The sequence below is a fragment of the Camelus bactrianus genome, chromosome 13, assembly GCF_048773025.1.
Source record: "Camelus bactrianus isolate YW-2024 breed Bactrian camel chromosome 13, ASM4877302v1, whole genome shotgun sequence".
NCBI classification, from domain to species: Eukaryota; Metazoa; Chordata; class Mammalia; order Artiodactyla; family Camelidae; genus Camelus; species Camelus bactrianus.
The window spans coordinates 27123163-27150470 of NC_133551.1; the positions used below are offsets into that span (position 1 = coordinate 27123163).

General features: G+C 34.4%; 2 protein-coding genes across 15 annotated transcripts in view; one reads left to right on the plus strand and one right to left on the minus strand.

Moving 5' to 3' along the window:
- ANKRD13C (ankyrin repeat domain 13C) overlaps positions 1–16590 on the plus strand; it is a 79208-nt gene extending 62618 nt beyond the window's left edge. For all 3 annotated transcript variants that reach the window (XM_045522871.2, XM_045522870.2, XM_010963415.3), the window contains 4 exons: positions 2598–2677; positions 3949–4047; positions 6597–6697; positions 14361–16590. In XM_045522871.2, coding sequence (XP_045378827.1) covers positions 2598–2677; positions 3949–4047; positions 6597–6697; positions 14361–14491 — 411 coding nt within the window. In that variant the 3' untranslated portion in view covers positions 14492–16590. The remainder of the gene's footprint in view (positions 1–2597; positions 2678–3948; positions 4048–6596; positions 6698–14360) is intronic.
- Positions 16591–20869: 4279 nt separating this feature from the next.
- Positions 20870–27308, minus strand: part of SRSF11 (serine and arginine rich splicing factor 11) — a 38376-nt gene continuing 31937 nt past the window's right edge. For 7 of the 12 annotated variants that reach the window (XM_045522862.2, XM_045522863.2, XM_045522865.2 and 4 more), the window contains 4 exons: positions 25825–25914; positions 22889–23005; positions 22372–22510; positions 20870–22266 (listed from right to left, as the gene is read on the minus strand). In XM_045522862.2, the coding sequence (XP_045378818.2) occupies positions 22069–22266; positions 22372–22510; positions 22889–23005; positions 25825–25914 (544 nt within the window). In that variant the 3' untranslated portion in view covers positions 20870–22068. The remainder of the gene's footprint in view (positions 22267–22371; positions 22511–22888; positions 23006–25824; positions 25915–27308) is intronic. The other 5 variants (XM_010963417.3, XM_045522855.2, XM_045522856.2 and 2 more) reach the window with 3 other exon arrangements.

Consider the following 27308-nt stretch of genomic DNA (forward strand, 5'->3'; position numbering starts at 1 on the left):
GTTAAGTTCTACTAGTAATTATGTATGTTTTTTAGTATATAAAATTAAATAGGAATCCATAGATGTAAAATACTTGAATGTCTTACACCTCCAGAAACCTTTGCCATGTAAGATATTAGAATTTGTCAAATCTAGCAGCAGATAGCAAATCTAGCAGTAATTAAAAACTATTTCTTATCTGTTTCTAGGAAAAGAGGCATTAGACATTTGCATTTAATTTGTAGGGAAGATTTGATGTCATTTCAGCTATAAAAAAATATTAGAAAGCCATCTGGTGTCCTATGGCAGCATTCATGTCTTCCTGTTTCATTAGATAGCTTTTGGAGTAGTGTAGAGGGAATATTGACGGCTTCAGCTCAAGTGTCAAATACTGACGTTCATAATGATGTGATAAAGTGCTCAGTAAAACGTTAAATTAGATTCATTACAGTCTCTTTACTGAGATAGGAAATGTATAATGTATAATTTAGAAAGAATTCTATTGGAAATAGTAGAAACTGCTTAGAGAAAAGTTTATTACCTAAAAAAAAAAAAATGACATGCCACAATATCCAATCATGCTAGGAAAATAAGTCTTTACTATGGTAATATACATATGTGTGTGTGTGTGTGTGTGTGTGTGTGTGTGTGTGTGTGTGTGTGTGTATAGGTATATAAAACCAGTTATAGCCAGATATATACAGGTATTAAATAGACTGAAAGCAAGAATAGACAATATTAAGCAGTCTTCTGAAAAGAGAAATTGATCATGATCTGCTTAAGTTGGATAGAGATTTGTGTGGAAGTGGAATTAGCCTTCGCTACGGTTCTAGGTGAGAGCAGCAGTCAGATTTTTTTCAGTCGTTTCCCCTGTTTGTTACAGGTTCTGTTAGCATGTATCTACCTACCTTCTGCAGCATCACAAGACACTGTTTTACCTAGTGTTTTGCCACAGTGTTTATGATAGTGACTACCCATTAAGCCCATTTATCATTCTACTAATAGCCATTGCTACCTGCCATACTACTTTGTGTAGTATTCCATTTTATATATCGTATTTGGTACTGGTTATGGCATAAATTTGGCTGCTTATTAGAGATTCCAGAATAAAAGTAATTTAAACAAGATAGGAATTTATTTTTCTCTCATGTAGAAAATCTGAGTTTGTGTGGTTTCTTTGCTCTGTGAGTTAATCCCAGACCTAGCCTTTTTGTCTTACTTCTCTGCCATTCCTAGGATCTGAAGAACAGGCGTGTCCTCTCCTTCCTAATTACTATTTGGAATGACTATTCCTAATGGCTGGAAAAATGTGTATAGATTTTAGGACTCAGTCATCAGTCCTCTGTTTTCTTATTTTTTGTTTAGTCAGAGAACTCTTAAGTCATTATCTCTAAATCTGATTTCTTCTTTTTCTTTTTGTAACTGCCCTCTAGGAACTTCCCAGTATAAAATAGTTACTATTTTTCACTACATCCTTTATTCTGTGCCAGGCACTAAACTCCTCCATACATTATCTCCTTGAATTCTTAACTATGAAGTAGGTGGCCATATTCTCATTTTGCAGGAGAGTTAAATTGACAATGATATGAAATAACTTGTCCCAGTTCACACACTACCAGGTAGTGGAGCTGGGTGGGATTTCAGCTCATTTTTGTGTCTTCAAAATCTTTGATTTTAACACCTCTAATGTGTGTTAACATCTTACACTCATTATATCAAAACTGTACTTCTCTGAATGGGACGCTGTCCCAGTGTTACTGTTTATCGTGTTCTTTGTATCATTCTATCATTTATTGCTCTTTTGCTCTACAATTTGTCTTGTTTTTCCTTGCGATTTTCAGTTTCTACTGCTACTTCCTTAGTTCTTCATTGTCAGTTCATCCTACAGTGATCCAGATTCTTATTTAACAAAGACAGGTGTCAGTTTTACAATCTGACATGACCTTTACCACTGTTGTTGCTGCCCCTTTTAACTTCCCTCCATAATTCAAATCAACCTAATGTTTTCATTTTTAATTCTCCCTGTCCAAAATATTATTTTCATTTAAATCTGAGCCTCAATCCCCTAGTCTCAATTTATTGTCCATAGAAGATTGCTCTCTTTTCTACCCCTCTACTACCCAGTTTTTTGTAAGCTCATTTGGCCTTTAGTCATATAATATTTTTGGTTTCTAATTAACTGTTTCTAATTAACTGTTCAATTGTAACTGTTCGTTATATGGGCTTTTTCTTTCCAAATCTTAATTATAAACTCCTTGAAGTCAGGGTTGGTTTTTATACTTCTCTGTAGTCCCTGTGTTCAGCTAGATCTAGCATAATGCCAGGAATATTTTAGATGATTGAAATATTGAATGCATAGATTTTACTACTTTGATACTTTCTGAGATTAAAAAATGGTAATAAATATTACTTATGGAGCTTTACGTCACCATGGAATTATCTCAGAAGTTCTTAAAGCATTATATTGAAAAGATTAAATAGATTATAGCTTATTGTTTTACTTTTATATTTTTAAAAATGTGACAATTTTCTTTCCTCCCTCCCTCTTGGTTTCTCTCTATCTTTGCTTCTCTCTTTCTCTCTCCCTTTTTCTTTGTTTCCTTTTTATTTTTTGGCAGCCGGTTCGGAGACAGTCCCTTACCCCTCCTCCTCAGAACACAATTACGTGGGAAGAATATATATCTGCTGAAAATGGAAAGTAAGTGTTGTTTTGTTTTATTTATATATTCTTTGGTTTTTAGAAAAAACATTCTGTAAAAACATCATTTGTGAATATTTAGGTGTCAAATTTATTTTACAGAGAATTATTAGTATAGTTTTGTCTAAAGCAATTATTTTACCTTTTAAACGTATGGATGAAGCATGATGAGGGAGAAGTATCCCCAACTACATGCTCTCTTTGAGTAAGTTGTAGAGCCTTCTTTTTACCTCCCTCTTTCCAGTTTATATAACACCAGAAAACCCGCAGGGCATTGTTCTAAGGAAATAAAATGTGAGAAACTGTCCCATGCAGTTGCTTATTTGAGTTTTTCATTGAATGATGAACTTGATATTCTGTCATTATCCTGAGTCTTTAGTAAGGTGTATGAGGTCATTCATTGTTTATCTACTTTTTGCCTTCCCAAGGTCATCTCCTGTCATCCCTTTGTTTCAGTCTATGCCAGGCTATTTCTCACTACCGTTACACAAGACGTTTGCTTTGTGTTAACACTGGCTAATACTTAGTGGAGTACCTAGTACGTAGTTTGTATCCAGTAAATATTTACTGACTGAAAGAATGATGAATGAATAGTTTATTTTGAATGAATAGATACATAAAAAGTTTTTTTTCTGACTGACCATGTAAAAGTTACAGTCCTTTGTAGAAAATATTATTTTCTTCTGGAGGAGAATAAAAAATTACTTGCCCCCCCATGCTTAGGATAAAGTTTTGTTTTTTTTTTTCTTCTTTTGGTGTTGAAAGGTTTACTATGATTATACTTTCCTAACTTCTCTAAAATGTTTCCATCTTACAACATTCTATGATTGATATAAAATTCTTTATTCTTTACATCACTTCTTGGTCATCAGTGCTGAGAACTGTAGAGCGTAAAAGAGATTGAATTGAATAAGTGATTTTAAAGATGTATGATTGTATTTTTAAAGTTTTTTTTTTGTGGTGATTTGTTTTGTTCCTAAAAATAGTGATTATTAAAATTATATTCAATATGAAAATTTCTGGGTTCTGATCATTTTTTTCTAAACTTTTTATGCTTTGCTATTTTCTTTTTCTTGTTACCCTTGTCTTATTTATTATACATGTCTCATTCCTATTTAGCATAATTTTAATTTATTTGTATGCTCAGAGTAAGAAAAATTGAAATATTAATGAATGTCACTGAAAGATGACAGATTCTTCTTAGGAGGATGATAGCATGTGGGAAAGGTTTCCTAATATATTTTTCTCTCTTTTTTTTCCCTTCATTTTAGAGCTCCTCATCTGGGTAGAGAACTGTTGTGCAAGGAGAGTAAGAAAACATTTAAAGCCACAATAGCCATGAGCCAGGAATTTCCCTTGGGAATTGAGTCGTAAGTTTGTTACTAACTGCACAAGTTTATGAAAGAAGCTGTTAAATTCTAAAGGCTATAATAATATTTGCCTCTTAGTGGTGCATTTGAGGCCTTTGAAATGTGAAAAGCATATGGCCATTGCTTTGATAGTGTGTGCACCCTTTTAGAAATTTTCTGGCTCACAGAATATTAACATTTTTATTATTTTAATCAGATACATTTTTGATTAGTCTTTTTAAATTATAAAATAATACCTGAACACATGCTTATTGTAAAAAAGCTAACAGTATGGAAGTTTATAGACTAAAAATAGCAGTTTTTTCCCACCTCACTAGTAGTTAACAGGTAAATAACTGGTGTAGTTTTGCCTGGATTTTTCTCTGTGTTTTTGCATTTTATTATTTTTTTTGTAAAAATGGGGGAATAGTCTACATTTTACATTTTGTTCAGTTTCTTTTTTTTCTTTTAGAAGTGCCAGTGTATCTTAGCATTCTTACAATAATTAAATTAGCGTCTTTTTTTCTTTCCTTGTTACTTTGCAGTATTGATGCATTGTCATTTATTTTATCATCTCGCTACTGTTAAACATTTTTAGTGATTTGTAGTTTGTCACCATTGTAAACAATACTCCATTAACATCTTGAATATATCCTTCCAAACCTGTATTCGTCAGATGCTCATTAAACATCAATTTAGAGAGACGGGTGGAATGGGAGGTGCGTAGCTCGAGGTAGCTCTGACAGAACTGTACCTTCAGGCTTCTCACTAAAGGAGGGGAGGAGTGGAAGCCCTAGGCTTTCCTTCCTAGATCCTTCCACTTCCAGTTTGGCCTAATACAGTAAAAAAAATTCTCATAGAATAGATCTGAACTATTATTTTTCTATAAATTCTGTACACATCTCATAATCCCCATTAGCCAAGCTTTAGAAGAGTAGATAGAATTGGGTCCTCACCTGTTGATCAGAGAGGGAGATAGATAAATAGTTCTCAGAAGATGTGGGAAAGGAATTAGCCATACATACAAATCTGCATAATTTATCATATCTCAGACCCAAATGACTCCAAGATGCACCAGATCTATATGATAATGAAGAAGAAAAATGTGGCATATTATATGATGCTGTTAATTTTAGGAGTTACCTAATTTCAGAGACGTAATATGTGAAAAAAAAAATGGGTCTCTTAGAATTTAAGATGTGGCAATTATAACCATTCCCCCTGAAAAAAGTAATATAAGGAACATAGTATGTAAAAGCCAGACAAAGAACTCATTCTAGAGTAAAACCTGTTAAAGAACAGAAGAAAATTCCATATAAATAATATAGAAAAACATAAGAAGAACATGAAATAAGTAAACTAGATCTTTCTAAGATGGGATAAGACAATAGAATGAAATGAAAAGGAAATTGCTGAGCTAAGGAAGTAAATTAAGCACTAAATAGCACTATTGTAAAACAAATACATTAGAAGCAACAATAAACAGAATAGATGTGGCCAAAATTAAGTTTTGATAGTTTTTAGTGAATTCAGTGAAAGAAGAGGTTAAAGGAACTTGAGAGTAATATTTGTGGAGGCCATTGGTTCACTATAAGGATTATTGCTGTTCCGCTTATATAGAAAGCCTCCAAAATGTGAAAAAATAGTGTTCAAAATATGATAGAAGAAAATGTCTTTAAATGGGAGAACTAAATCTGTAGCACAGCATTGGGACCCAAGAAAAAATGATAGAGAGGGATTAGGAACAATGAATATCCTGATTAAACTACTGGGCTTCAATAGTTAATAGAGAGATCTAAAGGCATTCAGGCAGAAAAGGGGTAAAAAACAGCCTGGCTTTACATTTTTTCATGTTTTGATATTTGTGAGGCAAAGCAAGTGTGATCTTACAGTATATCTAGATGAGATTTCATTTAAAAATCAAAGAAATTATGAGGAAAACTGAAGAATTCAATAAATATACCAGTCATGGGCCCTTTTTGAAAGAAAAATAATATGACTTGAAAATGAAATTCATCCAACCAAAAAAAAGTGTGAGGACTAATGTAATATTGAATGCTAGGAGACTTTGTGAAATTGTAATTCAGGGGGAAAGAGTATAAATGATATTTTATGCCAGTCAGATTTCCCTTTAAGTATGCAAAAAAGAAACACTCATTTATCAGACCTGCAGGAAATCAAGGAATACTAACCACATAAGAACCCTTCACACACGAAAAAATTGACAGTGAAATTTAGGCATCCAAACAGTGAGGCTAATTAAAGAATTGAGGAATGTGTAGACTTCAGGAAAAAAGACTGGCGTGATCCTTGAATCTGCTGAAATACAGATCTAAAGTCAAATAACTGGAAATTATGGCTACACGATGAAATGTAAAAGTTACAAACTTGACATGGTAAAAAGAATAATAAAAGAGAAAAAATCAAGAAGTGGAAGGAGGTATTATTTCCTCATCTTTGGTATCTGGAAGTCAGTAATACTATGTAAGTTTGCAGCATTTAGTTATAAAACAACATAAGGATACAATGAAACTGATTTGAAATTTTTTTTTTCTCCTTCCATTTTTCAGATTATTGAATGTTTTGGAAGTTATAGCTCCCTTCAAGCACTTTAACAAGCTTAGAGAATTTGTTCAGATGAAGCTTCCTCCAGGCTTTCCTGTAAAACTAGGTAAGAGAAAAATTTACATGTAAGTTCAGTATCTGTTAGAAATATGAAGCTGTTTACTAACATTTAATAAGGAATATGCTTTGAAGGAAAATGGGTTTCCTAGTTGTTTATATTTTTATACAGTTTTCCTATAATTGCATGCATTGCTATTCATGTTTTGTCAAAGTAAATGTAAAGTGCCTGATGAAAGTTCTACTTGATTTAAGTTAAATGTAAGAGAGATGCAGGTGTTTCATTCAAGAGGATGTGGGTGAACTTACGATGCACTGTGATAATATTTTTAATGTGAAGTAGGGAGACGGGATTTTAGTGCAAATTTTTAGCAAATTCTGAGCTTCTGAACAGTGGAACTGTTTCTGTAGTCAACAGTCATATTCAAGGATAAAGTAATACTTAAACACATTTTATTTTTCGGTCTTAAATGTTTAAACCTAATTTCATTTTAAACAATGATCTTTAGAAACAGTAAACTCTCATTTTTGTACATATTTCTCTTTCTAACTGTATCAGAAAACTGGGAACAAGACGCTGTTTAAAGGCTCTTTAGGAGTTGAGGCTTGGATTTAGCATTGATATAAGCTTCAAGAGAGCCTTCAATACCATCTGATCCAGCCATCAAATATTTAGTTAGTGCTTGCTGTGTGACAGACCTTTTTCTAGGGATGAGAGACAGCAAAAGTCCCTGCCCTTTTGGTGTTTACATTTTTGGGTGGTGGGTGGGGTATTATATAGTAAATATAATCTTTGTATAATTCCTCAGATATATTTTATCTTTTTTCACTCAATACTACTAAAACCACATCTCAGAATAATTAGGCCAAAATACTTTACTGCCAGAAGTAATGCTTCTGTTGCTAAAAATTAAACCTGACCGCCTCAACTTTCCAAACTTGAGAATACATTTTGTGAATTAAAATGGATTTTAAAACATATTCACAGTCTAGATTCCCTTTGTGATGAAAAAGCACTGGGAACCAGTGTGAACCTGAAAAAACCAGTGATGAAAGCCTAGGCAGAAATGGTTAGAAAACTAAAGCGAACAGGAGCCGAGTGTTTGAACTATGGAGAGGGATCATTACATGCGCATTTCTGCAGAGGCTTAAAATCTCACTGTAATTGTCTGTAGCCAGAAAATAGTTCAAGCCTTGGACTCTTTTTCTGTGTGCTGTATTTAAGAGGCACAGTGACAAACTAGAATAGAGAGTAGGGATTCAATATATGAAACTATTACTGTATTCACATTTTTAAAGTCCCAAACCCACATCAAACTCCACAGTACACTATAAATGTATTATGCAGAAGAAATACTTTGATTATATGGAAAGGAAAAAAAGTCTACAATACGTTTTTGTGGGCATTTCTCTGACATACAACCATCTTCTTAACACGGGATTTATAATTTTTGCTTGTGTACTTGGAATTTGCTTCTCTCTCTCTCTCTCATCTCCTTATCCTTCTTTCGAAGTGACCCTGTAAAACTCCAGTCCTAGGTTGGCCTCCATCATTTCTGTTTTTCTATTTAGGCTGGAAGATATAATTGAGGGGAAGAATTTAGAAATTGTTGATAGCACAAATAACATGTTTTCCAAATCAGCCAGAGATTTAAATGCCGAATCTGAATGACCTTTTCTCTGATTTGTTACTCCTCTTATTCTGCTCAAAGGCTAAGTTTGAACCTCTTTACCCAGTCCCTGTCTTCCCCCGCTACTTCCTCTCGCAATCTAAGCAGATGATTTTTTGTTTACTTAGTTAGAAAAAAAGGCCATCAGAAATGATAGCTCCCTCATTACTCCCAGCCTCTCATACAAGCTTTTCTGCCCCACGCCCTGTCTTTTCCTTCATCTTTGCTATTTCAGTGGAAGTGGTGCCCCCATTTTTTGGCTTTAATAGTCTCTTCATTTGTACTATGGATCTGTTCTCCTCCCCACTTTTTAAAAAAGCTATCAGTTTCCCTCTATTTCTCCTTTGCCTTTCAACTCCCCTTCTGTACTGCGTTCTTCCTCTTAGCTGTTAGGTTTTGTTCAGGTCTGTCTCCTTTTAAAATTCAACCAATCAAAAGTCTTTCTTTTTTAAAATACAGCCAATCTAATAAAATAATCCCTTTAACTCCACTCTACCCAGCACTTGCCTTTAATCTTTGCTTGTCATAGCCAAGTTGCTTGACAGTCTACATTTATTTCTCAGTTCTTTCTGTTTACAGTTATATTATCAATGGAGGAAGGTGAAGGGAGATAAAAGGAGGGAAAGTTGTTCTGCTTCATTTGAACTGCTAGAATGATGACACCAGGAGCCTATGATAAGTTAGTTACACGTAATGTATACCTAGAGCAGCCACTAAAGAAACCACACAAACAGACAGACTCAGAAACACTATAGATAAATAAAAATGATGTTCTAAAAAATAGTCACATTCAGGAAGGCAAGAAAAAGAAAACAAGTAAATGAAAAAGAGAGACAACAAACAAAAACCAAAAAATAAAACAGCAGACTTAAGTCTTAGTATATAAATAATTCCGTTAAATGTAAATAGTCTAAATAGACCATTTAAAAGAAATAAATTGGCAAAATGGATTGAAAAAAATGACCCAACTACTTGCTATATTCAAGAAACTCCCTTCAAATATGATACAGGCAAACTAAGGTGAAAGGGTGGAAAAAGATACATCATGCAAACATTAATCAGAGGGTAACATGACTAGCTATATTAATATTAGATAAAGTAGATTTCAGAGCAAAGAAAATTACCAGAATGAGGGGGACATTATATAATGTTAAAGGGGTCAACCCATGAAAAAAAAATAGCAATCTTAAATGTATGTACACCAAGCAACAGAGCTGCACGATAGGTGAAGCAAAACCTGAAAGAAATTAAAGGAAAAATAGACTCACAATTATATTTGGAGTCTTCAGCACCCTTCTCTCAACAGTTGATAGAGCAACTTGAAAGAAAATCAGCAAGGATATAGAACAGCTCTCTAACACCATAAACCACAGCACCTCATTGGCATTTATAGAACAGTCTGCCCAACACAGAATACACATTTTTTTTTTTAAATGCTCATGGAACATATACCAAGATAGGCTATCTTTTGGGCCATAAAACAAACCTCAATAATTGAAAAAGAGTTGAAAACCAACACAGTAGAATCAAATTTAGATATTAATAATAGAAAGATAACAGGAGAATCTCCAGTTTGTGGTATTCTGTTACACACTCTTCTAAATAATTTATAGATCAAAGGTAAAGTCTCAAAGGAAAAGAATATATTGAACTGGGTGAAAGTGAAATTACGAAACTTTGTAGAGTACAGCTGAAACAGTGCCAAGAAGGAAATTTATAGCACTAAATGCATACATACATTAAGAAAAAAGTCTCAAATCAGTAATTTAAACTCCTGCTTCAAGAACTTGGAAGAGCATATAAACCCAAAGCAAACAGAAGGAAGGAAATAATAAAGATAGAAATAAATGAAAGAGAATAAAGAAAACAGAGAAAGTCAGTGAAGCAAAAAGCCGTTGTTTTTGAAAAGATTGATAAAATCAACAAACTTGTACCGAGATTGATTAAAAAAAGAGAGAAAATATAAATGACCAATATATGGAATGAAACAGGATAGCATGACAGACCCTTCAGAAATCTAAAAGATAATAAGTGTAGTAAGAAATGAAAGGGAAAAAAAGGCATTCAGAGCAAAAAGGAAGAAATAAAATCTGTATTTGCAAATGACATGTTTCTGTGAGTGGAAATTCCGAACATTCTACAAACAAACTGGAATTAATGAGCTCTGAAAGATGGTAGGATAGGAGTTAAAGATAGAAGAATCATTATCATTTCTGTATGTTAGCATTGAACACAGACACCAAAATTAAAAATTAAACATTTTTATAATTGCAAAAAAGGGAAAATTCTTAGGTGTCAATCTAACAAAACATTTACAGTATTTGTATGCTGAAAACAATACCATACTGTTGAAAGAAATCAAAGAAGATCTAAACAAATGTAGAGACATACCATGCTTGTGGATTGGAAGACCCAACATAGGAAAGATGTCAGTTCTTCCCTAAGAAATACATGGGTTTAAGACAGTTGTTATCACAATAACAGCAATATTTTTTTGTAGATGTAGATAAGATTATTTTAAATTTTACATGGGAAGGCAAAGAAACTAGAATATTTACATTAGTTTTCTAGGGTTGCATAACAGAATATCACAAACTGTGAGTGTCTTAAACAATAGAAATATATTGTCTCACAGTTCTGCGGATTAGAAATCTGAGATCAAAGTGTCAGCAGTGTCGGTTCCTTCTGTGGGCTATGGGAGAAAAATCTAACTTCTGGTGATTTTTCTTGCTCGTAGAAGCATCACCCCAGTCTTTGCCTTCATCCTCATATGATGTGCTTTTCCTGTGTGTGTGTCTCCAAATTTCTCCTTTTTGTAGGGATGTTAGTCATATTGGGTTAAGCATCAGTCTAATGACTCTTAACTTGATTATTTCTGCAAAGACTGTCTCAAAAAACGGTCTTATTCTTAGGTTCTAGGGGTTAGGACTGGAGTGTCTTTTTTTGTAGGGGAAAGAATTCAACTCATAACACCAGCTAAAACAATTTTGAAAAAGAAGAATAAACTGTGAGTATTCAGTCTACTGAATTTCACTATTTATTATATAGCTACAGTCATCAGACTGTTGTACTGGCTGAGATATAAACATGTAAGTCAAATGACAGAACAGAGAATCCAGAAATAGAATGTCGTATATATGCCCAACTGATTTTTGGTAAAGGTACAGAAGCAGTTTAGTGGAGGAAAGACAGCCTTTTCAACAAATGATGCTGGAGCAAGTGGACATGCAAAGGCAAAGAAATGAACCTTCACCTAAATCCTACAGTTTATACAAAAAGTAACTGACAGTGAATCATGGACTTAAATTTAAATCTAAAATAAAACAATAAAACTAAGGAAATAAACATAGAAGAAACTCTTAGGGATCTAAGTTTAAGCAAAGAAGTCTTAGAATTCACACCACAAACATGACCCGTAAAAGAAAAATCAATGAATTTGACTTCTTCAAAAGTAAAAACTCTTTGCTCTGTGAAAGACCCAGTTGAGAGTTAAAAAAAAAAAACAACAGAAACACAACACGAGAACTCCTAAAACTCATCAGTAACAAAACAAACAAGCCAGTTAGAAGAGAGCAAAAGACACAGAGGCATCTCCCTAGAGAGGAAATGGAAATGGAAAATAAGCACAAGAACAGTGCTCAGTATCATTAGCCGCTGGGGAAGTGCCAGTTAAACCGCATTGTGATGCCAGTGTGCATACCTAACAGGGTGACGAAGATAAAGCATCCTGACAACTGCAAATATCTGTGCAAATGCAGAGAAGCTGGACCTCTCTCATACACTGCTGGCGGTTACGTAGGACAGTACAGCCACTCTGGAAAACGTTTGAGCTGCTTCTTAAAAAACTAACTGCCCAACTTCATGTGATCAAACAATTGCATTTCTAGGCATTTATCCCAGAAAAATAAAGATACATTCACACAAAACTTGTGTACAAGAAGAAAAATGTTTGAAATAGCCTCAAACTAGACACAACCCAGCTGCTTGGTGCAGAGCCTCTTCATCGCTTTCAGGCTGTGTTTATTACTGATATTCATGTTGTTAAGTTTATTGGACACCTTTCTGTTATCTGACTTAATGTCTCCAAGATTCACTCTGTATTTGTGGAGTCCTCGTCCCAGTGAATGCTGGTAGTTTTTCTTCAGGTTTCCTCCAACTTCCTTGATCGAATTCTCTCTCGATCTTCCTGTCTGCTCCTTCTGGAGCAAATGTCTCCTTTTACTTGTCACCCTACGTTAATTCTCATTACATCTGCTAAAACTTAGGCCAAACATGTTACTGCTCTGCTCACAACCATCCACTGGCTTTCCATCTCATTCAGGGTAAATGCCAGAGACTTTTTCCTTGACCTGAACCCGCTTGATCTGACTGCCTGCTTCTCCTCTCACCTCATCTTCTGCTACTCTTTCCCTCACTTTCTGGTCTCCTGGCTGTTCCCAGAGTAAACCGAACATTTTCATTTTAGGGCTTTTCTACTTGTTCCCTCTACTTGGAATTTTCTCCCTCGAGGCGACTGTATGGTTTGTTCTTATGTCAGGTCTTTGCTGAAAGGTAACTTTGAGGTTTTCCTTTGATCACCCTAATCAAGCCCTCTTACCCTCAGCATTGAAACTCCCCGTTCCTCTACTTGCTTCATTTTTGTCTGGATACTTAGTCATAGTTACTTTTTACTTGTTGTTTGTATCTCCTAACCAGAATGAACTCCATTAGTTCATCTTTTGTTGTCTCCTGTTTACTGGTGTATATCCAGTGCCTAAAACAGGGGCAATCCAACTTTTTCTGAAAGACAGTGAATATTTTAGACTTAGCAGACCATATGGTTTCTGTCACAGCTTCTCAACTCTTGTTGGAAAATGAAAGCAGCCATGGACAATAAGTAAACAGTGTGTTCCAATAAAACTTTACTGTGGACACTGAAGTTTCAATTTCATGCAGTTTTATCTGCATGAAATATTGTTCTTTGTGTTTTTAAAAAATCATTAAAAAACGTAAAATCTTTTCTTAGCTCACAGGCCTTGCGAAAACAGTTCAGGCAACAGGCCTTGGCTTGCTGACCTCTGAAATAGAATAGCATCTTCACTTAATAGGCACAATTGAATGATCTTTTTCACCAGAGATAGCTGGAAACTCTGTAATCCTTATGTTCATTTCTTTGGGTTTTTGTTTTTTTTTTTTTGAGAATATTTCTGCAATAAATACTAGGCTTGTAACAGTCAAATTAACATACTCTACAGTATACCTTTATTCTAGACAGACATTCAACTTAGTTTTCATAGAATAATTTCAGACTTTTAGGGAAGATTTAGAGTTTATTTATTTTGTAAATGAAATCCCTGAGGCCCATAAGTTAAATGACTTGTAGTAATCAGAATCCAGGATTTATAATTTGTGTTCTTTCCAATAACTTATACTAGGAATAGAATTAAGCAGGGTGATTAAAGTATTTGATCATTTTTAATGTCAGATTTCACTCATAATTTTAGCTAGAAATGTACTTTACTTAGCAGAATATTAGGTTGTGGTGGTATATATCAACTCCAATTCTGATAAGACTGTTTTCATCCCATATAATTAAGTGATGGATTTTTTTTAGTGTTTTAAAACAGAAAAGGATTAGTGTATTTCATTTGTGTTAGAATGAAAAAAAAATCAGCTCAGATTCAGAATAATGTATACACTATAATCTGAGGAAAAGATACAGAAAAAAAGTACAAACGTAGCCATCCCTTTGCACCACGGAAAAGAGAAAAGTCTAGTGGAGTCTGTCATTATAGTTCTAAGATTGAGAAGCTTGGGACTTGTGTGTCTGATGTAATTCTTGATGCCTTTGTGTCTTCCTCTTTTTATCAGTCGCCAGACTCTTCCCCCAGACACACACTCAGTATTGGACATGTTAGGATTTGTCTGGTCCTTGAATAATGCTCTTTTATGTTATACAGAGTATAGGTATCTCTAATAGTATCTTATAGCATAAAATAGTATTTGTTTTATCAGTAGATTACCATTTCGTTTTACAGTGTTGTCATTGATTGTCCTCTCTAGATATACCCGTGTTTCCTACGATCACAGCCACTGTGACTTTTCAGGAGTTTCGGTATGATGAATTTGATGGCTCCATCTTTACCATCCCTGATGATTACAAGGAAGACCCAAGCCGTTTTCCTGATCTTTAACTGACACGGAAGATGATGCCGTCTGACCAAGGAAAGCAAGAGAATGCAGAGACCCCAGAAGTGAATCCAAATAGAAGGGACAAATGCTTTCATCGAAGAAAAGGGAATTACATTGAACTGACACATCAGTAATAAGATATAATGAAATGGGCCTCTAATAAGAATTTCAGCAAGTTTCCTGATGTGCCATTTTCAGTCTTTTTAAAAATATACATATTATAAGTGTAATAGTTTGACACCTTAATGGCCCTAAGTCCTTCTTAATGTAAAACAGCTATGAGTGCTGTGATTTGTTTTTAAAAATTTTTACACTTCTTGTTGAAATATATATGCATATAAATATATCTATATCTTAAACACTCCTGGACCATTAACATAAATTAAATGTCTTAAGAGATATGAAGCCCTTTTAAACTTGTCATCTTATATTCAAGGTGACCTTTATAAATATTCCTTCAAGCTTTGTTTTCATAAAATGTAAAGTATGTAACATTGTGTATAGTTCAGTAATTTGAATGTTTGTTCAGTATAATGAACTAGAAGGAATGCAGTTTTCTGTAGATGAATGAACCAAATGGTAACCATTAAACAATTGCATTTATATGTTGCAATACATTTCAGAAGGAGCGTTCACTCTGCAGGGAATAAGGTACCTCCTTTAGCACCTTAGTGCAATTCATTGTGGTGCTATTTGTTTTTACCTGAATTCTTTCTTCAATGGAAAATGTTTGTTACTAATCTTCCTTTCATAGAACCTCTATTTTTTTTTTTCTAAACTTGAGTTTAAAAGTCCTTTTTGTGTTCATGATAAGGTATGGTTAGCATGCTTAAAGATATTCTTCCAAATCTGAGCACTTTAAAAAAAATTCCAAATTTTTAAACTTGCTTCCTAATAAGTGCACATCATTCTGAATATTTTGTTTGTTTTTAGTGGAATATGGCTGCATTCGTGTCAGTTTTAAAAAACAACCTGCGTATTTTAGACATCCCTACATATTTAATGCTTTCAAAATAAGGTAAAAACATTTTATATGCTAACAATATATTTGTTACAAGTTAAATTCCAGAAACGTACACAAAATTGATAATTCCTACTGTTTATTTTTTTAAGTCACAGGAAAATATTTATTGATTTTATCTCCAAAGTGTTAAAATCATGCATTATTCATTTTTGCACTTAAAAATTTTCATATTTATTCCAAGATGGTTTGAAGGTCCAGAATGAAAATAAATTAGGGAGAATAATGTATAACAGTCATAAAATGTTATGTTGTATTAAAGAGCTTAGCTAAAGAAATGTTTTTAAAATGTATCCTGATTAATGTGTCAGAATGCATCTGTCAAGTTTTTTAGAGTGACCAGTAATTTAAACTTTTTCCAGAATTTTAAATTTGAATGAGTTTTAGAGACATTTATTGAAGAGATGATTTATTTAAAAATCCAAAGCATCAATCATAAGAAAAATTTTATAATAAACATCTTTAAAGCTGCATCTTCCATGCTGATACATACTACACTGCGTATGTTGACATTTTAATAAGTACATTTTATAATGAAGAAAAATAATCAGTTAAAAATTCAAAGACTACCTTATGTGGATCTGTTGAATTTTGTGGAAAGAGTGGGTAAACCCAGACTAGGTTTATTGAATAGGAGTTTGATCCCTGTTATTTTGGGAATGTTTGTTGATCAGGTGACTTAAAGATTCTATTATCCTATCAATGATTACAAGAGGCTGAGACACTGAAAGGCAGTGGTCACTGTTGCTTTTAGGCTCCCTCACTTTGTGGGAATATGGCATACTTCCAGGAATATACTTCATAACTCAGTGGGAAAAAACATGGTAAATTGCAGCTTGGGATTGACCAGTTTCCTAAAAGCTGTGAATATTTTGCTGGGGTACACTGGAAGTAGGAAGACTACTGAAAACTTTTTGCACTTGGATTTTGTTTTTAACTCTTTTCCTTTCATAAAGAATAGTAGAAAGAGATTATCCATTCCAGAATGTCTTTGATCACAAAGGACAAGTAAATGTCAGTATCTCTTATGATGGTGAAAACAAGGAGTTATTTAATGCAAATAAACTTTTCACAATGTTAGACTTTTCAAAATGTGCCTTTTAATCCAGCTAATGAATGAAGCCATATGCTGTGTTTCAAGTAAGTAGATAAAAACACTATGTATTTTGATAATCTTACATGAAAATCTAGATTTTGTAATGTGGGTCCTTAAATTTCTGCCTTCGTGATTGAAGGGATTGTTTAAACTTGGGGGACTATATAAGACGGTCACCTCAAATGGCCGTTTAAGAACTGCTCAATATTCTTGCCACCGGTATGGTTTTGAAAGAATATAGGAGTCTTGTCTCTAAGAAAATTATTCCCTAGAGACAGTTTGCCTCTTTCTGTAGCCATTCATATACAGAGAATTATCAGACTTCGTAAAAGGGAGGCATAAAGCAGATGCTCTGAGTACTGTGAGTATAGCTACATATGGTAGTCTGGAAATTAACACATTTCAGAGAAGCTGAGAGCCATCAGAAGTTGAAAAGACCATTCGGTTTCTTTCTTCTGCTTGGAACTGGTATTGAGCCCCACTCACCCTAATAAAAATGTTTTCATAGTGTTATGCAGGCACAGTTTATCATTCACATCTTAGGGGAAGGTGGTGAATGATTGAGTCTTCTCCCTAGTTTTCACTAAGCCTATAGCAAAGAGGTTATTTCGAGGTCATAAAACGGCTGGAGTAAATACTGAATTAAGGGGTGAAAGCTTCCTTTTGCTTATTTACGGTACTTTTATTTACGAACATGGTTGAGAAAAAGCTGTAAAAAACTAGGTGAATATGAAGTCCTACTTGCAGTATGCTGGCCTTTACAACTGAGGGAAAGGATTACTGGTTACTGTGGACACAGTATACCTCTGCTGTTAACTCCTCCAAAAGGTATCTTAACCATGTTCTCTAAAATTAACAAAATGCATCCTTACCAAAGTTGCTGCATTTGGAAACTTTCAAAGACAACTGACAGGGAAATCTGCCTCAGACACGAGTGAACAGGAGGTATTACATCGCTTGTAAAGGCAGAAAAACTGGTCATAGCTCGTCGTTTGTGTATTAAGAATTAGCAAAAACTGCTTTTGCAAGGTAGTTTGTGTCATGAATCTGGGGCAGTAGTATCTTAGGCTGCCGTCTGAAAATGTCATCTCAAGTACTACATTTTTTACATCATGTGACCATTCTTACAGTACTTACTGCTTGCTGATGAACTTTTAAAATTGTTACAGCTCATTTTAGCATGGTACTTTCAGCCATAATGGCACCTATGGTACATAGAATTATTTTCCTTTTGCCACAGAACCTAAAAAACACCCCAAAACTGAAGCAAATTTCCTAAGGGTTTTAAAGAAAGGTACTTGGCAGTCATTCCTGAATTTGACTGTTTTCCAGGTGATTAGCCTAAAGTAGAAACTTGGAGTAATATAAAAACAGGTAAGACCCACCTGTACGTCCCACAGAATTCTTGGTCACTGAAGAAGGCGGACAGTGACTGGCTGGGGTGTTTTAAATAATGACTACGGGCAGAGTAGTTTTGAAGGATAGAAGTGAAGTGGAAATCAGGTAGCCCACACGCACTGTGGCCCACCTGCTGGGCCCGCAGTTGGTAAAAGACCTCACCTGAGCTTCAGCGCATCCTTGTAGGTTCTAGCTTGTAGTTCCAATTTTTCTTACCCCTCCAACTATCCTTCCCTTCTTCACTGCCTGTGGGCTTCACTCTCCAGCATCAGATGAATAGCAGACAACAAACAGCTTTGAGACTATTAAACCAGCTCCCATAATTAAAGTCAAATCTCTGTAGCAGATCTTTTCCAGTGTTCTGCTCCTTTGATTGAATAGACTGATAAGAACAAAACTACAGGATGCTCATCTACATGATGCTTGTCTTCCAATCTTCCAAAACTTGATACTTAAGTAAACAAATTTGTTAACTTGTTCATAGTGAATCAAAAAAAAGTTTTGGCATTTAGTATATTGATAAAATTTCACGTTGAGGTGACTGAACAGTAATACTAAACATCATTTGGAACATTTCACTCTTGAAACTGTGACCCTAGCCTTCAAGTTCATATGCACAAATCATACTTTAGCTAACTAGCTTTTAAAAAACGGTATGATATTAATTGTAGTGACTGCACTGGGAAAATAACCTTTACAAAGTGAGACTTTTGTAAAGAATGTGAACATGTCACTTCCCCAGTGATTTTTATAAGGACATCATTTAAAAAAGATTATATATTAAGATCCTTTCTCTGTAAACTCTTAGCTTGCTAAGTAACACTATAAACTTTAAGTATATTCTTAAGAATATTCTCACTGGTAAAGAATTAGCATGGTTCACACACAAGTTACTTTGCTAAAGAATGTCTAAATGAATTTCACATATACTTTATATTATAAAGTGAAAATGGGAACAAAAATAAAAGACTCAAAAATCAGCAACTCCAGAATTAGTCTCTTTACCTCTATAATAAAGCCTTAGTAACAGACATTCTGGATGCTTAGAAGCAGCAGTAGCAGTTCCATTACATCCATATTTAAACAACTACGTGCACTTGAGAAATACTTTAGATAGCACAGGAATGAAATGTATTAGATTTGAGACAAAAGGAACAGAAATCTCAATTCCAACTTAAAGGATGTGTATCAATCTTCAAATGGCATAAACCACTTAATCTGAAGAAAGTGGTATTGTTTGCCAAGGAAAAGTCTTGCGAAGGCTATGATACCCACACCAGAACCTGTTTTAAGATGCAACTCCAAGGTTAATGTAAAGTTAAGTTTTTACTGTTCTAGCAGAAGTCCAGTTTTTCTTTCTTTCCCCAGGTAACTAATATTTTTCTACCCTCCACATATGAGCACTACCAGGAAGCTTATTATCCAGAACTCAACTTCACAAAAATGTAAAGGGCTACACAGCCTTCTCAAAGCCTTATCTGCATGCAGTTTATCTTGGTGCTTTTTCTAAAACATCCCAAACTAAATTATTGTATAGTTTTGAAAAAGCTCCATAATTAAGTTGCAGGTAATGTTTACTGACCTAGGCACACAGGGCTACGTTTTTTTTCCCTAACTACCAACAACTTTGCAAAGGTAGATTTCACTCCCACTTAGTACTGACAGGAAAAGGAAGAAGGTAAGAAACAGACGTCTCTGCAGCTGTAAATGAAGCTCAAATTCATGACTGGACTCCTACATAGCCACTACCTCACTTACTCTTGAAGAATATAAGCAAATAAATAGCACAAACATTTTTCTAACAAAACCACTTTTATTTTTTAATCATTTATACTAACAAATACAGAACAAAACTCAGTGTGGAGGCAGTGTTCACTTGATTTTGACTGGTTTTCTGTGTTAAAGGCTCGTGTCCTACTGCAGCCCTACCTTTGTGCATAAATATTCATTGAAAATAAACTAAGTATGGACTCCCTTCACTGTAGCATCTTAGGTAAGTGGCACTGTTTTAAAGCCAAAAAATTCTTAATCCCTTTTGACAAGTTAGCATACTTTTATTCAGATTACAAGTAAGGGAATAGAATTGATTAATACTAGGTTTAACCAAGTGAAACTGCCAATATTTTGTTTTTGACTTACAAAAGTGACGTCATATGGTTCAACCTTCAAATTTTTTTCTAAAATTTTTTTTGTAACTTTAAAGAAATGTCATTTGCATTCAACTTTGTGTTTAAAAATGCAGTGATTAGGACCATTACTACAACTTCTTACTCACTATAGACAAAAATTCCTTTTCATAAAATCTTTAAAAAGTTACTACAAACTGTAAAAACAATGCAGCTTGTCTATATGGCATTTCAATTTTAAAAGTAAAAAAAAAATTTATACTCCAACTTGGATAAAAGCTACAATTCCAAGTCTCATTTTCCCCTTAATCCCAGCCACTCAGACACTACGCATTTCATAAACGAATAAATATACACTATTTAGTCCTGTACAATAGATACAGATCATTGAGTTTCTATACTATTTCAGAAAAGTATGTTCATATTCACCAAAAATATAAATTTACTAGATACAGGTGGGATCATTTGTTCATCCTAAAGTTCACTGCTTTACTCAACCCAAGTCCTACACCCAAAATATAATAAAATTACACTTAGAAAAAGACTGTTTTAGATAGACCTTAAACCAATTTTGACAATTCTGATGGCAACTAATCACTACAGTGATGGATTTCATCTTATTACTATATTAAAATGTGGGTTCAAAGGGGAAAGAACTTGATTTGTAAAATGAATGAGGTAAATGTCATACATTCAACAGCGTAAATAAATACAAATACGGTTTTACAGGAACATAACATAAGTTTAAGGGTTTTATTATCAAAGTCTTGTAAAACAATTTCAGAAACTGTACATCAACATGGCACAGACTGTAGCCTACTTTTGTCTTTACTGCACAAAAGTGAAGCTTGGAAACTCCTGTAAGAAAACAGTTGCCTAACTACTTTGCATTTAACATGGAATCACTGTGTGCATAAGATTACTACTGCAGTAACAGTAACACAAAATTTATTGGTTTTATACAACTTGAGATCAAATAAAAAGTCCATTATCAAGTAGATTTGTCTTATTTTAAAAGCATATGAAGGTCAATTTAAAATGCACTATCCCCTTTTTCCAACACTGAGATTAAAACAAATTAATAAAAGGGTGGAAAATTGAAAATCAGGACAAGAAATAACTTTCTTTTACAGATGGACTTCAGGATAGGCAGATAGCTTTCACTGATGTAGCTGTGGAATAAATTATTTCAGGAAAAAAAAAATTCCCAAACACCTTATGAAAAAGTATACAACTCTACTTCAAAATATGCTATTTAACTTACTGCCAAAGACAGTTTCATTTGAAATCTTGTTTCTGTAATTAAAGCCTAATTATAGCCATCAAAAAAGGTTAGTGCATATATAACCTTTCAAAGTTAAACAAAAGCCACAAAAATTTAGCCACAAGGCTTAAAGGATTATCTATTTCAAATGCTCATTTCCAGATGTAACTATAAGAATGTTAATTTGTCAAGTCAACAAACAAGACCATAAATAGATCCATCATGTTGGAGGACTTTAATGACATTTAGGATATTCCTGCCACAATTAACATGCAATCAGTGCATTCCCTACATGGCCCTATTACGGCAATGAATCAAATTCTAGAAATAGACTATAAGTGAACTTACTTAATAAAGGAGATCATACAACATAAACAACCCATGCCTGCTGTAGATGCATGCAGCCTTTCATCCTTGTCACGAAGCAGCACCAGCACAGGAAGACTGCTTGGCTACTCAATTAGATTTCACCCTGTCAAGAACTGGTCACCCACTTATCATTTTCTAAAAGCTTTGGATGTAAAAACTAGTATCAACACCAGGAGCTTTGTAACCATTTATAACTCAGGGCTGTGTACATCTAAGGTTTGAGATGAACAAATACAGCATTAAGAAATCACACAAAGGAATGACACTGATGCATGTATACAGTTGGATTCCCATAGAGCTGATACTCAGTCACTCATATCCATGTCTTCTTCATGATGATCATCCCCATTCACTTTGGATTCTCTTAGTGAATCACCCGCTCCCTTTTCCACAGAACATTCTTTTGTTTTAGGGGAACCTGGTTCTGTTGTTTTCTTTTCCTCTTTTTTCTCCTTCTCGCTGTCATACCCCTGTTCCTCTTCATCGTAATCCCGTGTAACCTGCTTTGCCAAGGAGAATAACAAAAGTAAACGTCTTCACAGCATAAACACTTCTTTAAAGGAGCAGCACCACCCAAAACACCAAAATAAATTAGTTTGTAAACATACTTTCACATCTTTATCACTTTCTGATTTTCTTTCCCGTTCCTTCTCCTTATCTTTGCTTTTCTTCTTCTTGCTTGTGGATCGTTCTCTTTCATCCCTGCTTCTTTCTTTGTCTTTATCTTTCTTCTTCTCCTTTTTATGTCTAAGATGACAGTAAAATGTTCTTAAAACAAGACACCTGAAAGGAACTGCTCAAGAAGTTTCATCATTAATTAAGTAGTGGTAAGTTTATACTTGTTTAGATGATGAGCTTGACCTAAGTTTGCTCGCTATAAAGAGGACAGCAAAGATTCAGTTTCAAATCACTAGATACAAGCTGTGCACAAGTAACACACGCAGGGAGACTAAAACCTGGTTACAGGTCTAAACTGCCCAGTCCTGGGTGCAGCGTATTAGAACACAGTCTCAGATCATGAAGAACACATCAACATGTCCTTAGCACTTGAATTCCTGAACAGGAAGAAAAACTCTAGGACAGTTTCTGAAAAACAGGATGGATCTAAATGACCAATACTCTTACCTCCTAGGGGATGGTGAGCGAGACAGCTTTCTCTTGGGAGACCTGGGCTTCTTAGGGGACCTTGTGCCGCTTCTGCTTCGTCGTCGTCTCCTCTCTCTAGAACCACAAATGTGCAAGCTAGACTTTAAAATACAGTATTATCCCCAAATCGCAAACACATCATAGCACACGTGTCTACCACGGAGCTCCACTAGGAACAGGCTTCTGATAACTGAAAGATGCTTTTTTCAAATACTGTTTTGAGCTGAAGAATCAAATGAATAATAAAAAACTACAATTCTCTTTGCAAGTATGTGCCTTTAATGCCTTCAAGAAAACCCTAATTTATAGCAATTCTTCTCAAAGACATTATGTCATTATTGTAACATCAGAAATGTTAAGCCTGAGGAAAAACTGATTAACAAAAATTCTAATTTAAGGAGGAACAGTCTGAAGTAAATTATTATTTAAGGAATGTTTAGACTCATTCAGTGGCCAGAACACAGGATGATATGTTGTGACATGAAAGGCTGTTGCTAATAAAATCCAAAGTTAATTTTAAATCATTAAGTAAAATTTAGAGAACTAGAGTTAGTGGTAACAGAGAGCAGACTAACTCCCCGGTGTCCTGCAAACCACGGCCCTACTTCAGCCCCTGCTCTGAGCAATCAGCTTTAAGATGTCCCCGCCACCTCTTTAAATTTTGACTTAAAAAAAATTTCTATTTCTGTCATTATTTTCAAAAACTGTAAGACCTGAAAGATGACTATTATATGACATTGGCACAAAGAAAACAAAAAAATAAAGCCCTACACGTTCAGCTGTCTTCACTGAGCTTCCAAATGGAGCTGAAGACAATAAACACCACCTTACAAGCCCTGTGACCCCTTGTCCTGGAAACATTACAGACAACTGTTCCTTCATCAAGTATTTACTGAGTTTGCCAGGATTGTGTACCTCCTACTTTCTACTACTGCTTTATGTAACCAACACTCCAAACTCCCTATATGGAAAAGATGTTTTCTATACTGTATTTCTGTGCCCCCGATAGACTGTAATACTTGCAAACATATAGTAGGTATTCAATAAAAATGGACAGAATATGCCATAATTTAGAATAATCCAATAATTAAGCAGGATAAGGTACTCATGAGTAAGTCCATTAAATAAGGCAACAAAAATATGCCTCTAGTTTTTAAGACATAAAAATACATACTGCATATCCCACCTTTTATGCCCCCTTGTCCCCTTAGACCTGGTCTGGCATTTCCTTGGGCACTTTTATCTGGTTTCACTTTTTAAATATATATTTAAAGACAATATTCAACACCCTGAAAAGGAACCCCGTATCCTTTAGCTATCATACTGCAACCACTAATCTACTTTGTCTTTACAGATTTACCAATTCTGGACATTTCATATGAACGGAATCATGTAATATGTGGTCCTTTGTGACTGGTTTCTTTCACCTGGCATAATGTTTGTAAGGCTCATCCATATTGTAAAGTGTATCAGTACTTTTTTGTTCCTTCTTACTGCTGAATAATATTCTGTTGTATGAACGTACAATTTTGTTTACCTGTGTTAGTGAACATTTGGGTTATGAACAATGCTGCTACGAACACCTGTGTACAAGGTTTTGGTTCTCTTGGGCGTATCCCTAGGAGTAAAACTGCTGTGCCAAAAAACTCTTATGTTTTAACTTTTTTAGGAACTGCCAAAACTGTTTTCTAAAGCAGCTGCACAATACACCAGCAATGTAGGGAGTTCCATTTTCTCCACATCCTCACCAACACTAGCTATCATCGCTCCTCGTGGCTGTCACGTGGTTTTGGTTTGCATTTTCCCAGATGACTCATGTGGAACATCTATCTTTTCATTTGCTTACTGAAAGCCTGCATATCTTCCTCAGAGAAATGTCAAATCTTTTGCCCATTTTAAACTGGGTTCTCTCTGTGTGACTGAGTTGTAACAGTTCTTTACATAATCTAGATACAAGTCCCTCATTGGAATATAATTTGCAAATACTTTTCTAGAACTCTGTGAGTTGTCTTCACTTTCTCGACAGTGTTCTTCAAAACACAGATGTTTTTAAGTTTTGATTATCCCCAACTTATCTATTTTTATTTTGTTGCTTGTGCTTTTTGGTCATCCAGGGAATCACTGCCAAATTCAAGGTCGTGAAGTTTTACTTGTATGTTTTCTTTTAAGAGGTTCTTAGTTTTAGCTTTTACATTTAAGTCTTTTATCTGTTTTGAGTTAATTTTTATATACAGTGTGAACCTCCTAGTGAATTTAATCAAGATTAAGAAAACAAACACTGCGGTAAAACGTGTAAACTAGATTGGAAGAAAATGGAATTAAGTATGGACAACCCTTACTACTATCATAGGAATTCCATGGTCAGTGTGAAAATATATTTTCTGAAGAGAAAGTTTGCAACACTGAATTTTCACTACAGCAGGTTAAAGACAGAATAACTATTCTAAGAAAGACACAAATCAGAACCAGCAATGCCTCCAATTATTTTATCAACAAATCACTATGTGTGGGAAAATTTTATTTTGAGCATTAACATGTAGATATTTTAAATATAACTTACTGTAATAAAATAAATTTAATGTAATAATGCAGTATCTTTTAGCCATTAAAACGTAAATGTTTAGGGGGGAAAAAAAACCAAAACACAAACAATTCAAATTAGGATATGAAATGCACAGACCAAACAGAAAAACTGACCTCTGAATTCCATGTCATTTTAAATACACTCTACACCATTAAATATTAAGTGAAAAAAAAGATGAACTTTAGGTTATTCTTCACAAATTACCTTTGAAAACCTTCACTGCTGAAGCATGTGGCTATGTAATGGAAAACATTTCACGCTCACAGCCTACTGTTATTCTTGCAAACCAAGTTAAAAAAAAAAAAGGCATGAATTCACAATACAACCCTACCTGCTTGCACTTCTGGAACGTCTGGCTGTGCTGTAACTTTTTGGTGGTGTTTTGGAACGTTTCTTTTCTTTGTCTTCTTTCTTTTTGTCTCTAGTAAATGAACACAACTTATGAATGTATTAGAAGATTCAGCTGATATAAATTTACACTGCACTACAAATAAAAACAAAAGTACAACCAAATCTAATCCTACTCTTAAAATTTTATTCTGAGAGAAACTACAGAAATAGTTACCAGTGGCATATTTGTGGTAAGCAACTTAAATAAAAAAAAGATGGCCAGTTCCCTGGAATGTCTGGTAATAAACACTAATAGTTTAAATAATTTTCTGTAGGCTCTTTAGCACTCTTTTTTTCCCTCTCAGCTGATTATCAGTTTCCCAACCATGGCTCTAAGTCCCCTGTCAGGCCAAAACCCATACAGCACTACCAAGATTAATTATCAACATTATCAGTTGTTGTACCAAAACATACTCTCCATGTTAACCAACCTCTATCACAGACAAAGCCAGCCTTCTAACTTTTCTCCTGCTGCTACACATTCAGAGCAATTCAATGTTACTAGAAAAAACATCATAATGGGCTGGCACTACAACCATACTTCAACTCTAAATCTTTTTACGAATCTTCTAAGTTTTCTTTTATTCCCCAAGCATTTTTTTTTCTCCCCAAGACCACTATTCTCCCCAAGGTTCCAGGCAAAAGGTAATTAAATAAGTGTAAGTCCCTTATACCCATAAATACAACCTATTTTAAATTATTCTGTAACTATAGAGATTAAAGTATCTCTTTGGAAAGTTCCTTGAGGAAGGCATGCCTAGTTGCTCTTTTATAGTAGATGTTTCATTAAGCTTATTATTTGACTGACTGAATGAAGAGATGACTAACTCTAAAACATCACTAAAAGCCTCATTAGAGGCTGAACACTCAGTAAAGCTATCTTATAACTTCTGTTCCCAGTTGAGCTAAATGCTTACCAAGAATAAATTTTGTTGCCCCCCCACCCCAGCCAGTGGTCTTTATTATTTTAATTATATAATTAAATATACAAATGGATGAAGTAGTATAAAATACAAAGCTGCTTCTAGGAAATTAAGGCAAATATTTAAAAAAAAAAAGATAAAGGACAGATGCTGAAAAAAGTGCTGTGAAACTACTGTGTGACAATTATAAATGGGGAAAAAGAAAAATCTAGGTAGTTTCCAGTGACAAGAGTTTTCTTGACACTTTAAAGGTGGTTCAAATGAAAACACAGTGATTTGGTATGTGTTACTCACGACTAGGCCTACTAATTTAAAAGCGTTTGTCCCTATATGAAAAAGCAGAATACTGAATGAATATTTAAGCTGAAATAAAATGTTACAGTGGAGATGTTTGTTTTTAATGAATCCTCACTTTAACGGCATACTAAGAATGGCTGGTGACACTAAATCCTTAGCAATAGTTTAACAGAAAGGAGGAAGGGAAAGAAGGCAGTAGGCCAGC